General features: G+C 40.3%; 1 protein-coding gene across 2 annotated transcripts; it reads right to left on the minus strand.

Moving 5' to 3' along the window:
• Positions 1 to 2240: 2240 nt before the first annotated feature.
• cnr2 (cannabinoid receptor 2) lies at positions 2241 to 5728 on the minus strand. 2 transcript variants are annotated; one of them, XM_031740723.2, is made up of 3 exons: positions 5623 to 5728; positions 3980 to 4033; positions 2241 to 3837 (listed from the first exon to the last, which is right to left on the minus strand). In XM_031740723.2, the coding sequence occupies exons 2-3, from the start codon at positions 4023 to 4025 to the stop codon at positions 2750 to 2752; spliced, it is 1134 nt and encodes a 377-aa protein (XP_031596583.1). In that variant the 5' UTR covers positions 4026 to 4033; positions 5623 to 5728; the 3' UTR covers positions 2241 to 2749. The 2 variants fall into 2 exon arrangements, with proteins under 2 accessions (XP_031596583.1, XP_039474965.1); XM_039619031.1 differs by having other exon boundaries at positions 2241 to 3888.
• Positions 5729 to 14461: the final 8733 nt, after the last annotated feature.

The following is a 14461-nucleotide window of genomic DNA, read 5'->3' on the forward strand; positions in this document are numbered from 1 at the left end:
TCCAGAATTGCTTCTATAATGTCTTGACTAACTCTAAGTAGAATAATCTGTTGTTTTCACTTTTTTAATTCGGCGCTACTAAGCTGCGATTTCCGGCTGTCTTACCCTGTTGTTGTTGATTCCGTTCCCTTGAACTTAAATTCAAGGTTCACGAGACGTCTCGTCGTAGAGATCAGGTAAATTGGGTATTTTAAAAACGGACCCCAAACTGATAGTTTACACTATTAACGACATATGGAAGGATTTAGATGTAATATTTATATTATTTATAGGTTTAATATTCAGGTTAAGTAACATATATATGTATATTTATAATGTTAATATTATATATATATATATATATATATATATATATATATATATATATATATATATATATATATATATATATATGAGCTTTTTACACTGCATAAGAAGAAGAATTGAATCCATTATCTCTTGCATTTAAACATGTGCGCATAGAGATAGTTTGCTATCTGATCACATCAGTGACCAAGCACAGACTCAGCAAAAAGTAACCAGTCCATGATTGCAGTAGTAACTCTGGCAAGACTGAAAGAAAAGGTTTACAAGATGATACTGAGACCTGCTATGATATGTGGATTGGAGATAGTGGCACTAACAAAAAGAGTGGAGGCCGAGCAGAGTTCAAGATATAAGACTTTCAGTATTGGAAATAAGTATATCAGAGGGATAACATTAGAGAGGCCAGGCTAAGATGGCTTGGAGATGTGCAGAGAAGAGATACTGAATCTGTATTGGAAAAAGGCTGTTGAACATGGAGACAAAAAGAGGAAGACCACAGAGAAAGTTCATGGATGTAGTAAAGGGTGAGATGGAGGCAGATGAAGATGACATAAGTCTTTAAAAATGTATTAATTTCCTCCACTGTTGTATTCCTAATTTGTTTATTGTTAAATTTCCAATCATTGTATTGCATTTTCCTCAACAATATAAGAATTTTATAAACACCACCTGATTGTATAACACTTTCCACCAAATCTTTATAAAATAACTTTATTTGTTTATATATTGCAAGGCTATAACTTTAGACTATTAGTTTTAAATGAGTGTATACATATGATCATCCTTTACATTTAATTTTTGGCTTTAATTTGATTAAATCGATGGCTCCCAACAGTTCCAGTTTTGCTTGGAGTGACAATAAAGCTCATCTTATCCTATGTAAAGAAAATGACCAAGAGATTTTGTTTCTGCATTCTTTTTTGCAGTTCTCATTTTGTCTTTCCTTTACAGCTGTGTGTTTTCATGCTTCTCTAAAACTCACTCCCTTAGAGGTGGGGGTAGGTTTACTTCGGCTCGAGGTAACATCAAAGGAAGGCAGACTTTGATTACCAAGAATTGTAAAACCGATTCGGCTCTTTATAAACGCTTTGGTTTCAGTTAGGCAAGGAATAACAGGCACTTTTTTTTCTCAGCGTTTCGGAAGTCAGATTATGACACTAAATAATCAATCCTAATACTTCCTGAAGTAACCGAGATTATCATTTTTACAGTAATTGTGTAGCCCTACTTTTTGCTGCTGTAGTGAGAAAAATTAAGCCACATACTCGTTCCGTTCACCACTTGCTGCTATCTCTTCTCCAACACAGTCATGTGCCTTACTGCTAGCTAATTTCACAGATTGTCTGCTGTTGTAAACAACGTCCCTTTAGTCACCCTAAAGACAGATACATGGGCCCACTTTATCAGATAAAAGAAATGTACTTGTGTAATTTGCTTTAAAAAAAAAATACAAACACCGTCGAGACCAAGTGTTATTTTTAATAAGTTCACACGATGGATGGAATAGGTGTTCTAAAGAATTTCCTGTGACCTTAAATCAACAAGCGGCGGCTCTGATTATCTACCTCTGTTACGCTGTGTGTCACTGTGAGTGTAACTGCATATCAGTGTGCGCTCTACTGCAGCTGCCAGCTTTTACTATCGCAAAGACTGTTCTAGTGTCTATGCTCATTCTCTTCCTAACATTTGCTCCATTCACCTCTGCACGCTGCTTGGATTCGTGCAGTGAGCATTGTGTGAAATTCTGTGGGGTCCTGGCATTCATGTGCAGATCGGCGACCCACTGCTTCCTCTGTTCCTGCGTGCTCTGGGTCATACACTGAAAAATAAAGAATCATGCTAGCAACAAATGGCAAACCCAAAAGTCAGCAGTTCAGTTCACGGGACACAGGATTTCACGGAATGGTAAAGTAGTGAGAGGGGAAACATGGAGGTCAAAGGTAAATGACCTTTATGTGTGCTTAAATATTAGTAACACATAGTAGCATACATTTGTACAAAACAATTTACTTAGTCTGATTGAGTGCAGAGGTATTTATTTCCATTCAAATCTTTTGGGTGCAGTTATTGCAAAATGCTGAAAAAAGCTCCTTGTGTCCTCTGTGTAACTATCATTTTCTATTTTAAGCATATTAACTGGTAATAACATTACGGATTAATGGTTAACAACATACCTTATAATCTCTTATAGTTAAAGTAATGTGTAATGGTCACATTGTAATTCCCAGGGTTTGTGTTTTGTTTTGACAAGTACTGTTATCATGTGTTGTTTACTTATTTACAAGCTTATTTGCTATTACAATAAAAAAAAAAACAGTAAGTGACATTTCCTTGTATAGACAGATTTTATCCTGATCTACAGTGATGGTGTTTATCACTAGCTAACAGTCGTCGTGTTTCACAAACTGTATTGCTTCTCTTTTATTTTAACATTCAGCTTCCTTCACTCTCTCATGGTCAGCTGGTGACTGTACACCATTTCTGAAATGGAGTCAGGTCGGGTGGTTCTGCCCTTGGGCATCTCATCCTCAGATAAAGCAGTACAATTGTCTTCTGCAGAGGGCAGTCCATGGCTTGAGTCTTCTGTGAGTTTTTTACACCTTCCTTTGCAACACAGCTTTTGCAGCATCCGCAAAAGAGCAATTCTTAGTTCTCGACAGCGCAGGGCATACAGCAGTGGGTTGACTGAAGAGTTGACCAGACAGAGGGTGCTGCAGAAAGCAAAGGCCCGCTGTTGGTCATGGGTCAGGATCACGGAGACATCTACTAGCATGAAAGAAAGCACAGGAACCCAACAGCCCACTAGTATGAGCAGAATCAGGCCAAAGGTGCGAGCCAACCGGATATCCATCCTTATGCGAGCTTGACCTTTTCCTGCTGCTCCCTGGAAGCTGGTCATTGAGGACTCATGGCGGTGGGCCTTCCACAGGATGAGAGCATAAGCCCCCAAAATCAGAACCAGAATCACAAGGATGAAGCTGGTCCAGCAGGCTTGATAGTGCTTATTGATGTAGGGAAACAAACGTGAGCAAGGTGGAGTAAAGCCTGTGGAACACCTCCAGCCCATTAGAGGTAAGAAGGAGAGGAAGATGATTGTACTCCAGAGAATCAGAAGGCTCAGCAGGGCTCTGCGCCGTGTCAGCAACACCTTGTAAGTCGAGGCCTGGTAGATGCAGAGGTAGCGGTCCAGAGCAGTCAGCAGTAAACTTCCCACTGAACCAGAGAAGGCCATGGTGACACCACCTAGCTTGAAGAGGTAGGCGTCTGGGCCATCTTTGAGATCATAGAGGTGAAAGTGTAAGAAACTTATGGTGAAGAAACAACTGGCAAAGACATCAGCCAGAGCAAGGCTGCCAATAAACAGATAGGATGGCCGCTTTCGCAAGGTGGCTGTGCTAGCAATCACCCCCAGCACAAGAATATTTTCCAGTAGTGTGACAGGGCCTGCCAGGAAACAGATGGCACCGATGGCTGTCTTCTCTTTGTCACTCAGGACCATGTAGCATGACAGATTCACACAGGACTTGTTAACTGGGAGAAAAACACAATCGGTACCGTGACAAGTCTTAGCTGACCAGTCAACTGTACATACAGATGTTCTTTTTTTATATAACACAGAACTGAATTTTACCATTTATGGAAAGCTGCATAGCTATTGTTGATGAGATATTACCTGTGTGTCCATGCTCTACAGAAGTAGCTGTCTCCCTGTCCGTCATTCCAGCTACTATAATTAGGAAATGAAGTACAAAAAAGCTGTAACAAATGTTACAAGTTATTTATGAAGCACAGATGTCTCTACAGAATCTGAACTGAATATAGGATCAGAAGATAAGAAAACTAATTTCATCCACATCTTTATGTGTTAAGATTCCGTCACGTTGACGTATGTCACATTAGGTTGGATGGGACAGGTAACTTCCCGTGGAGAAACAAACAAGCCAGAAAACGTGATTACTTTTTTATCTCGTTGTCAACATTGAAGCTGGAGCTTAAAGGGAACATAAACGTCTCTGAGTCAAGACAGAAAGTCATTTAGAGGCCAAGGCAAACAGACGATCATCACAGTATCAGCTGATGATGTTACGGGAGAGATAGTCGCCTGGTAGAACATGCTCTCAAGCAAGCCATAAAACACTTTCATTTTTACTGAAGGCTGAATTGAGTTTAAAAATACACAGAGATCTATCCTTGTGCTTGTTATGTTAAAAAATAAGCCAATTTTTCATCATGATATGTCCACTGTTACTGTGAAATTTCAGCTACTATATCTCTAAAACATTTAGCTTTCCCATTCATGTCAGGAACATTTATGCACATCAAATAAATGTTTATTCCCTAGGGTGGATACTCTGCATTATAAAATTATGTAGTTTTTGTTAGCTGGCTTTTTGTGCGTGAAATATTTCCAGGCTGCTGTTGTGCCATCACTGTACAGGAGCTCCATGTTGGTGCCCTCTTGTGGAATCAGAGGAGACTGTATTTACTCGTTTTATCAGTGGGTGAAGGTCACAGTTGAATTAAACAATCTCCAGTGAAGTGCGTCGCCCGTATGCAATCAATAGATTAAAGGGTTTGTGGGAAGCTGAGGCAAAAACATTAGATTGAAGTAAATCATGCTGTTATAAATGAAAAAAACTGCCTTTAAATGTTTGCACAAGGTGGCTTAAGATTGAGGATTTCTTTGTTCTTTTTTTTTTTTTTTTTGGTGGGGAACAGCATGACTGATGCAATACAGAGGGTTTAATCAAAATATTCCTGAAGCAATATATTTCTAGAGCAGCTGATAAACACTCAGAAATTATATAAATAAGATTAGGTGTGGCATTGTTCCAATTACACCATGCTATACTGTTTCCACTGTATCTGTGACACGGCCATGTGAAGACTATAAAAATTGCATATGTATAAGGCCAAAGGAAGCGCATATTGCGAAAGATCCTTATTGAGAGACATTTTATGAACATTGTGGTGACATGCACAGCATTGTGTGGCAATAACCCCTTGACTCACTTTTGCACCCTGACACATTGTTACAAAAGATCAGGAACCCTTTGGGCAGAATTGGAATAAAAAAAAAAAATAAAACTACTATTTGAAATCACTCTTCTTTTATGTACTGCAGGAAACAGAGACTTTATTAAAATAAGTCAGAAGTAGCAGGTCAACTCTCTGAACGTTAGATTAGAAATATTGCAGAAAACATATATTATTCTAACAATTTCACACTTGCAAAATGCTACTTAAACCAAATTGCTAAATCTCATATATAAGAGAAAATTTTTAACTGTGTTAAATAAAGTTATAAGAGCTCACCTTCTCTTCTTTCTTGGCAAACTATTGAAAGATCTGATTTCCTGCCTCTTAGCTGCAGAGCTGAAGCCGCATGACACGCAAAGCAGCAGATGTGAGTACTGGTGTGCACGTGAAGGGAGAAGACAAGGAGGGTATAGCTGTGATGACATGAGGGGGCGGGAGCTGCTTAGACGACATCGCAAGTCTGAGATAAAACAAAAACCAAGCCCACTTCTTGATCAATTATCCAATCTATGTCACAAATTCCAGTTTTTGTCTGTTTGTTTTTTTCCGTAATATTTTCTTAAACAGAAATAGAGATTACCAGTAGATCATTCAAAGATCAACCCTTTTGAATTTTGAAGTCTCTCATATATTTCAAGTATGCTTCATGAGGTTGGACTGTGGCGAAAAGCCAACAAGATTACTGAGTGTCAGATATCAAATGTTAAGTGTAAAAAGCATAATCATAAAAAAAGGAGGAAGTGGGTCATAACCACATTGGGTTTTGCAGCATATTTTGCAAGTGTCAACAGCTTCTTATGGTGCTTAAATATCTCAATAAGAGAACTTTTGTTATTTCTAACGAACTACGTAAGGTCAAGAATGAACTGTCCTAGTCACTGTGAAGCCCTCTTTCAATTAGATTATTTCTATTTAAACAGCAATTGCTTTCCACCTCTTTTTGTTAAAGATGGCTTTAATTCCTTGGTTTTCTTGTTTGTCCTGCAGGATGTACCTCGCCTTTTGCCCTATGAGAGCTGGGGTAGACTTCAACCCCCAACATGAGCCAGGAATTGGATAAGTGAAAGAAAACAGATGGTTACTACACTATTGTGAAAACCCGTATAAAGGTTTTTAGATGGAGAAGTTGGCATCCTGCATTTGGCTGGCACACATATTATGATAAATATGGTGCAAGAACACTCAACAGTTAAATGTGGATAGACATGAAATGTGTATTCTGGACTCACAAATAATTTATTCGGAAATAAAAGTTGATTCTGTTCATCTGGGCGTGGCGTTTTCAGTGGAAGAAATCACCCATTTAAGTGACTTCTTCAGTCTCAGCTCACTCCAGGTTCCCCCAACTTTATAAACAATGCATCTGCACAATGACTGAAACTAGCCCACTGAATGAACAATGGGCTGTAAGGACTACATGTTTGATTTTTGATCCTTATATTTCACCACCACATTCATTCTAATGTGAGCCACGCTACTTTGCCAGGATTTCAAGTGTCCAGTTCAGCATTTTGAAGTTGAACTAGTCAAATGCTATCTGCAGAGTGATAGCAATGACTCACTTGACTTGAAAGCCTTTTATGTAAATTGGCGAGTAGTCCACTTGCCCATTGTATTGTAGTACTGGTGGCAGTACATAGGGGGCAATACTAGGCAACCCGGATTCAGTAGACAATATGATTAAGTCAGTAAACTGGCCAAAAGCATCAGACTAAAGGTGACAAGTTAAAAGTTTGTTTAAAGATTATTCATTAGAGATACAAACTCACCAAGCAGTCCACTCAGCAATGAGGTCATTTAATTTAGATGAAGTCCCATGTGGTAAAAATAGGCTACATTAGTTTGACAACAATTTAATCAGATCTCTAAATCACATACCTGAGGCAATCTGAAATAAATTAGCAACCTATTTTAGCATTTAGAGAAAATCATGCTCAATAACACAAAGTCGGTAACTGGGTCTGACGAATTTAAGTAATATATCAAATTTCATGAAGGAAAGGAGTTAGTGTTCTACTACATGACTGTTTTAAAAGAAAAGGAAACAAAAATGTCTCGCGGAAAGGCAGCGATATCTGGTGCACGGGCTGTGTCTTCTCCTCCTTTGACCTGATAAAGTCAGCAGGACAGAAAGCAGGAAATGTGATTAGGAGCAGGCAGCACAGCTTCAATAAGATTTCTACTCGCTCACTGTCTGTCCAGGTGCAGCATAAACACGACAGACAACAGGACAGACCAAAAGCTGAAATGTTCAATTATCTGTTGAACTGCATCATCCTGTTACACAATCCATTTTCAGAAATTGCCTTGGACACAAACATCAGGGCCAGCTCTGCTGCTTCAGACGGATTTGGATTAAATCCATTAATCAAATTTCCGCTCCTCATTTCCAGATTGCCAGACCCTCAGGGAGCAGTATCAGTTCACTGACATGAAGAACACAGGAAAAAATGATCAGGCAAAAATCAAATTACTTGGATGCTTAATTCTTTAATAATGCTTAATTATTTACTTTGTTTTTGTTAAATGAAAGGTTCAACTTCTAAATATGGAAATGAAACGCACCAAATGAAAATTGCAAAAGCACACAGATAAATCTAAATCTCTGACTCAAATAGCTTTCAATTACATCGTCGTGGGAAACGTCTTACATTCATCATCCCCGTTTGCCGTTTATCATACACAGCTGTTATTAAGCTCTGTTTCAGCATCAGGTTACATTTAAAGCTGTGCTAAGGACTTGAAGTGAAGAAGAAGAACAGTGCACGAAGGGGTGGAGTGGGTGGAGACGAGTGTCCAGGGGGGATTTGTGACAGAAGGATAGCAGCAGGATTGAAAAGCAAGGTTTACAAGATGGTAGTGAGACCTGCTGTGATGTATGGTTTGGAGACAATTTGAAGATAAGATAAGATAACCTTTATTAGTCCCACACGTGGGAAATTTGTTTTGTCACAGCAGGAAGTGGACAGTGCAAAAGTTGTGAAGGAAAAATTAGAATAAAATAAGATAAGAATAAATACAGTACACAACTGTACAGAATAGAATAAAATAAAATACTATATACAGTAGAATAAAATAGAATAAAATATACAATAAGATAAAAATAGAATACAAATGCTATATACAACTGAGTAAAAATACAACGATGCCAGAAAGGATTATTGCACATTAGTATTATTGCACATGTGTGGATGTGTGTGTTAGATCAGTCAAAGTCTTTATTGTAGAGTCTGACAGCAGTGGGGAGGAAAGACCTGCGAAATCTCTCCGTCCCACACCGTGGGTGCCGCAGTCTCCCACTGAAGGAGCTGCTCAGTGCCTTCACAGTCTCATGCATGGGGTGGGAGATGTTGTCCATCAGGGATGACAGCTTAGCCACCATTCTCCTGTCACTCACCACCTCCACTGGGTCCAGAGGGCATCCTAGAACAGAGCTGGCCCTTCGGATCAGCCTGTTCAGTCTCTTCCTGTCCCCAGCAGAGATGCTGCCTCCCCAGCAGACCACACCATAAAAGATGGCTGAGGCCACCACAGAGTCATAGAAGGTCTTCAGGAGTGGGCCCTCCACTCCAAACGACCTGAGTCTCCACAGCAGGTACAGCCTGCTCTGCCCTTTCCTGTAGAGGGCATCTGAGTTATGAGTCCAGTCCAGTTTGCTGTTCAGATGAACACCAAGGTACCTGTAGCTGTCCACAGCCTCGATGTCCATACCTTGGATGTTCAGTGGTTGCAGTGGAGGATGTTTGTGCCTGCGGAAGTCTACCACCAGCTCCTTGGTTTTACTGCCGTTGATCTGGAGGTAGTTCAGCTGGCACCAGTCCACAAAGTCCTGAGTCAGTCCTCTGTACTCCTTGTCGTCCCCATCAGTGATGAGGCCGACTATTGCAGAGTCATCAGAGAACTTCTGCAGGAAGCACTGGGTGGAGTTGTGGGAGAAGTCTGCAGTGTAGATGGTGAAGAGGAACGGAGCCAGAACCGCTTCCTGTGGGGCCCCCATACTGCAGACGACCCTGTCCGACACACAGCCCTGAGTCCTCACATACTGTGGTCGGTCGGTGAGGTAGTCCAAAATCCAGGTAGTGAGGTGATGGTCCACCCAGAGTTCTCCAGCTTGTCCTTCAGAACCGAGGGAAGAATAGTGTTGAAGGCACTGGAGAAATCAAAGAACATGATTCTCACAGTGCTCCCAGCGGTCTCCAGGTGAGCGAGGGAGCGATGTAGGAGGTGAATGACGGCATCATCCGCTCCAATGCCAGGCTGGTAGGCAAACTGAAGTGGGTCCAGTGATGAGCTCACAAGGCGCGAAGCTGAGCCAGGACCAACCGCCCAGGGTCTTCATCAGGTGGGATGTCAGAGCCACCGGCCAGTAGCTGTTGAGGTCCTTGGGCGTGAAGTCTTTGGCACTGGTACAACACAGGAGGTTTTCCAGAGCTGTGGGACTCTCCCCAGCCTCAGGCTCAGGTTGAAGAGGTGCTCCATCACACCACACAGTTGGTCCGCGCAGGACCTGACGACCCTCGAGCTGATGCCATCTGGACCCGCTGCCTTCTTGCCATTAATCCTCCTCAGTTCCCTCCTAACCTGGGTGGTTGAGAGAGACAGGCTGGAGCCTTGTGTTGAGTGTGTATTGGATGCTGTTGTTGGGGGTGGGGAGGAGTGAGCAGGGTGAATAGAGGAGGTGTGAAGTGTCTGAGGTGTCAGAGGTGCAACAGCAGCAGTGGGGGTGGGTGAGTCTGCAGCCGATGTTGGAGACTGCCTCATGGCTGAATCAAATCTGTTGAAGAAATGATTCAGTTTACTTGCCCACCTCACATCCCTCCCAGGCAGAGAGTTCTGATGTTTGTGGCCTGAGATCGTTCTGAGGCCTCTCCAGACTTCACCAACGTTATTTTGCTGAAGCTGGTTCTCCATCTTCTGCCTGTAGCTGTCCTTCCCATTCCTTATCAGTCCCCTCAACTCTCTCTGCACCCTTTTCAACTCCTCTTTGTCTTTGGATTTGAAGGCGATTTGAAGATGGAGGTGGCAGAGCTGAAGATGCTGAGACCTTCAGTGGGAGTGACCAGGATGGACGGGATTATAAATGAATTCATCAGAGGGACAGCTCAGGTTTGACACGGTTTGGACATGTACAGAGGAGGGACAGCAAAGTGGGTTGAAGATAGAGCTGCCAGGCAGGAGTAAAAAAGGAAGATTCATGGATATACGCAATGAAGGAGGACATGCAGAGAGCTAGTGTGACAGAGGAGGGTTACATTCAGGTTCATAATGTTTTGGACAATAATACAATTTTGTAATTTTGCCACTGTTTGTGTCTGTGCCCCTGTAAATTGTGCATATCACCAAATGTTTCCTCTTATTTGCTGCTTGTTTATGGGTCTCTCTGCCTTCATATTAGAAATTAAGGCAACTTATAGCATTCTTTATAATAACTGAGGAGCATGCTTCATTAGGTTCAAGATCACGTGACTAACTTGGCCATTCAAGATTGCCCAATTTCTTTATGTTGAGAAACTCTTGGTTTGCTTTTTCAGAGTGTTTTGAGTCGTTATTCATTTGCACTGTGAAGCACATTTTGACCACTTTTTCAGCATTTGGTTGATCTGAGCAGAGAGTATACTGTGCACTTCGATAAATAGTAGTGGCCCAGTTCCACCGGTAGCCACACATGCCTACATATAACATAGTTCACAGACAGATCATGAGCTGTTCCTTTCTTTCACCATACTTTTATCTTGTAATCATTCTGATACAAGTTCATTTTAATCTTTATTGTTCAAAACAATGTTTTTCATACCTGTATAAAAATGGCTGTACTTCCTAAAATACCTCTTAAATTAAAGATTAAACTGTGCTCTTCAATCCCATTTTGATGGTTTGATTTGAAATTTACTGTGCTGGTGTACTGTGACATAATTACAAAAAAAAGTGCAATTGTCTAAAAATGTATGGACCTAGCTGTATGTTTATTGTAATAACTCAATTAATTATGACAAGGACAAGGATATTCACTTGCTTAAAAATTCAGTTTTAACAGATAAACTACAGCATTGTTTACTTTCACTTCAACTGGGACATGATCAGGGTTCTTTTTGAGGGAAGTGTTAGCTACACTTGTCAACATAAGAATTATGCATGCTGTGGGAACCTCGATGGAGTTCACAGAGATATCTGTTTATCTGTGTACTGTAAAGAAAATGCATATTTTAATAGGTCACAGCCACATCCTGTAGCGTTGACCAGACTAACCCACAACCCACAACTGTGTAAGCTCTATGTGTTTCTCACCAAGAGAATTAAAAACACAGCCCTGCTCTCAGGTCTGAGGCCTCTGACCTCGGACCTCTTCTGTGCCAACAGTCACACTCGACAGTCTTTTAACTGCAGTCGTGCTGGACAAGTTGGACAAGTTAATTACATCTAAATTTACATTTAGATGTAATTAACTTGATACCTGTGAATACCGCCAACCTCTGCTATTCAGATTTTTCTTTATTTAATTTAGATAGTAGTTATTGATTTATGTATTAATCAGTTCCAATTGATAGTTTAGTGTATTTTGTGGGACTAATTAAACTAATGTTTTGTCTAGATATTTCCTGTTAGTTTTCACAATTATAATTATTCATTTAAATCCAGAAATGAGTGGTGAAGGCAACAAGTGGGTCAGGAGTGCTAATATAAATTTTTAATTTTCTTTTTTTCTCCAGGAGTAGGTCATTTGTATACGAAAATCTGAGTTCATGAAACTTGGATGAATCATTTGTAGTGTCGGGGAATTTTCTGTAAAAAAAAAGGTCTGCAACACGGTCAGCTGTGGTCAAGCTATTTTATTACTGCATGCATGCAGGAGAGCGAACACACACATCAAAACATCACAGGTCTAAGTTACGAGCGCTCTGCCGTTGGGGTGTCTCAGCTCCTCTTTTATACCCTCACGCACAACTCTCTGTATCTTCCCAGTTACAACAGGTTTCTGTCCAATGGGCTGTTACTGGGCTGAAAACAACTCCCACTATCTTTTCCCAGGAAGCTTGGGAGTTTCGTCCTTCTACGCCCTCACAGTTAGCAGATAACATAGTGAAACATTGTTAAGCAAAGATAGGAGTTTTCACAAGGTCATGCTGACACATACACACACTTCATCTAAGCATATGCATAAGTACTTAAATACTTTAAATGAGAATAATAGAAATTTTCTATTAAAGTAGTGAATAAAAATGACACCTGCCATGCACATGCAGTGTGTCTCAGTCAGCAGCTGCCCGACCTTACCTCAGGCACCATGGGGCACTAAGGCAGGTTAATAAGCATAAAGAAGACAGAAGGACAGGCCTTGGTAACATGCTCTTGATGCCTTAAAATTATTCCCAAAAAACAGTCGTGACATATTTTGATTGTGCAGAAAGTCTGAGACGTTTGTACAGACATGCCTGCGATATTGCAGACCAGGTGTTTATGGATTCATTTATGAATTAATTCACATATAGGGAGGTATTTTCCCCAAAACACAAGATGATAAGATGACAAAATAACCTTATAGACAAAATTCTAGTTTAACAATCCAGTTCATCCATTCATGGTTGCTTTCATGGTTATTTACATAAATGAAAAGATTTTAACCATAAGTTGATGCAGAAAATTCAAATTATTGCATGAAAACCTGCACTTGGTGTCCCTGCCCCCAAAAAGTAAAATGAAACCTATACCTGTGATTGCAAGGAAGTCATTAATAATTCAGAAATCATGCACTGCTATTTCTGGTGTGGTGATGCCAGCATTAGTCGAAATAAATAAGGAGTTAAATGTATTTGTACATTTAAACAGCTTGTTAGATTCATAAAGCTGTAAAATAAAAGTGAACTGAGCCTTTGCTCATGTAATGACGGAAAGCGGGAAACCTGAGAGATGTTGTTGAAAACTGCCATTATTTCTCATCTGTTTTGTAAATCAGTGGTTTGTTAAATGCCACATCTTTTAAAAATATATTTGCTAAATGTACTACTAAAATAAAGGGAAACGTGTTGAGGCGTTTTTATCATTGGGTTATTATAAAATGGCTTGAAAACTTCAAATCTTCAAACTTGGCGAGTCAAACAACCATGCGCTGTAGTGTGCAAAGATGATAGAAAATAGTTCTGTCGACTATACGGCAACAATAATTTTTTCATTTGAAAAGTATTTTTTCCTGTTTGGTTTCAGTGGTTCATACAATATGCTCTGTGGGCATTTTTCACAGAAAACCGTCTGTGGTTAGTACATCTTCAAAAAAAAAGTGTTATGTGAGTGTACCAACTTCATCTGCACACTCTGGTCCTGTAAAAAGTTAATAACTAAATAAATCTTAAATAACAATAGGGATGAGAAGGACCTCCAATTTAGTGTGTCTGTCTTACCCAAACCCACTTATAGATCTATTTCACCATGGGTTTCATTTTAATATTTAAATTCTGTAAATTATGTGTTACTTTTATAGCGTATTAAGTTTCTTTGTTAAGTAACTAATGTACAAAAATGGTACTTCCAGTAAAAAAAGGTTTCATTTGAATATATTTACTGAGAGTACAGGCTGTCTTTATATGTATTGAACTTATTCCTGAGCTGTGTGAAACTGCTTCTGTACTTTCCCCACTTCCCTTTGCGTGGGCATATGACAAACATTTTGCACCATTCAAGTTCATATTCATAACTCCAGTCACTTGTTTGTAGGCCAACAGGACGCCGTAAATGATCAGGCCAAAGATAATCCGTAGTTTTGTTCTTTTTCTCTGTGTGAGGAAAAAAGTTTCCATCCAACTTTCCAATCCGAATGTACACTATCTGTGTGACGTGTTGACACTGCTTGGCTTCTGCAGCCAGTCAAATATGGCGAGTAGTCCTTTCCACCCCCCCATGTGTTTCTAGCGACCTACAGCGGTCTCTGAGTGACCTACTTTCCTTACATAGCTGACTCTTGATTGGCACACCATTTCAGAGATTACTTGCTTTGGGGAGTGTCCTGCCTTGCCATGGCCTTCAGCCTTCAGCAGCGTTGTGCAACTCTTTAAAAATCCAGGCGAGAAAAGAAGGCAAGGCTTCAATGACACAGACATTACTTAACCCCTTAGCCCTGCGTGCG

The sequence above is a fragment of the Oreochromis aureus genome, linkage group 11 (genome assembly GCF_013358895.1).
Source record: "Oreochromis aureus strain Israel breed Guangdong linkage group 11, ZZ_aureus, whole genome shotgun sequence".
NCBI classification, from domain to species: domain Eukaryota; kingdom Metazoa; phylum Chordata; class Actinopteri; order Cichliformes; family Cichlidae; genus Oreochromis; species Oreochromis aureus.

Coding starts and splice junctions, on each gene's coding strand:
- cnr2 (XM_039619031.1), bottom strand. CDS start 4,025: ATGACGGACAGGGAGACAGCTACTTCTGTAGAGCATGGACACACAG. Junction 3,889..3,979: donor TGTAGAGCATGGACACACAG/GTAATATCTCAT, acceptor CTGTATGTACAG/TTGACTGGTCAGCTAAGACT.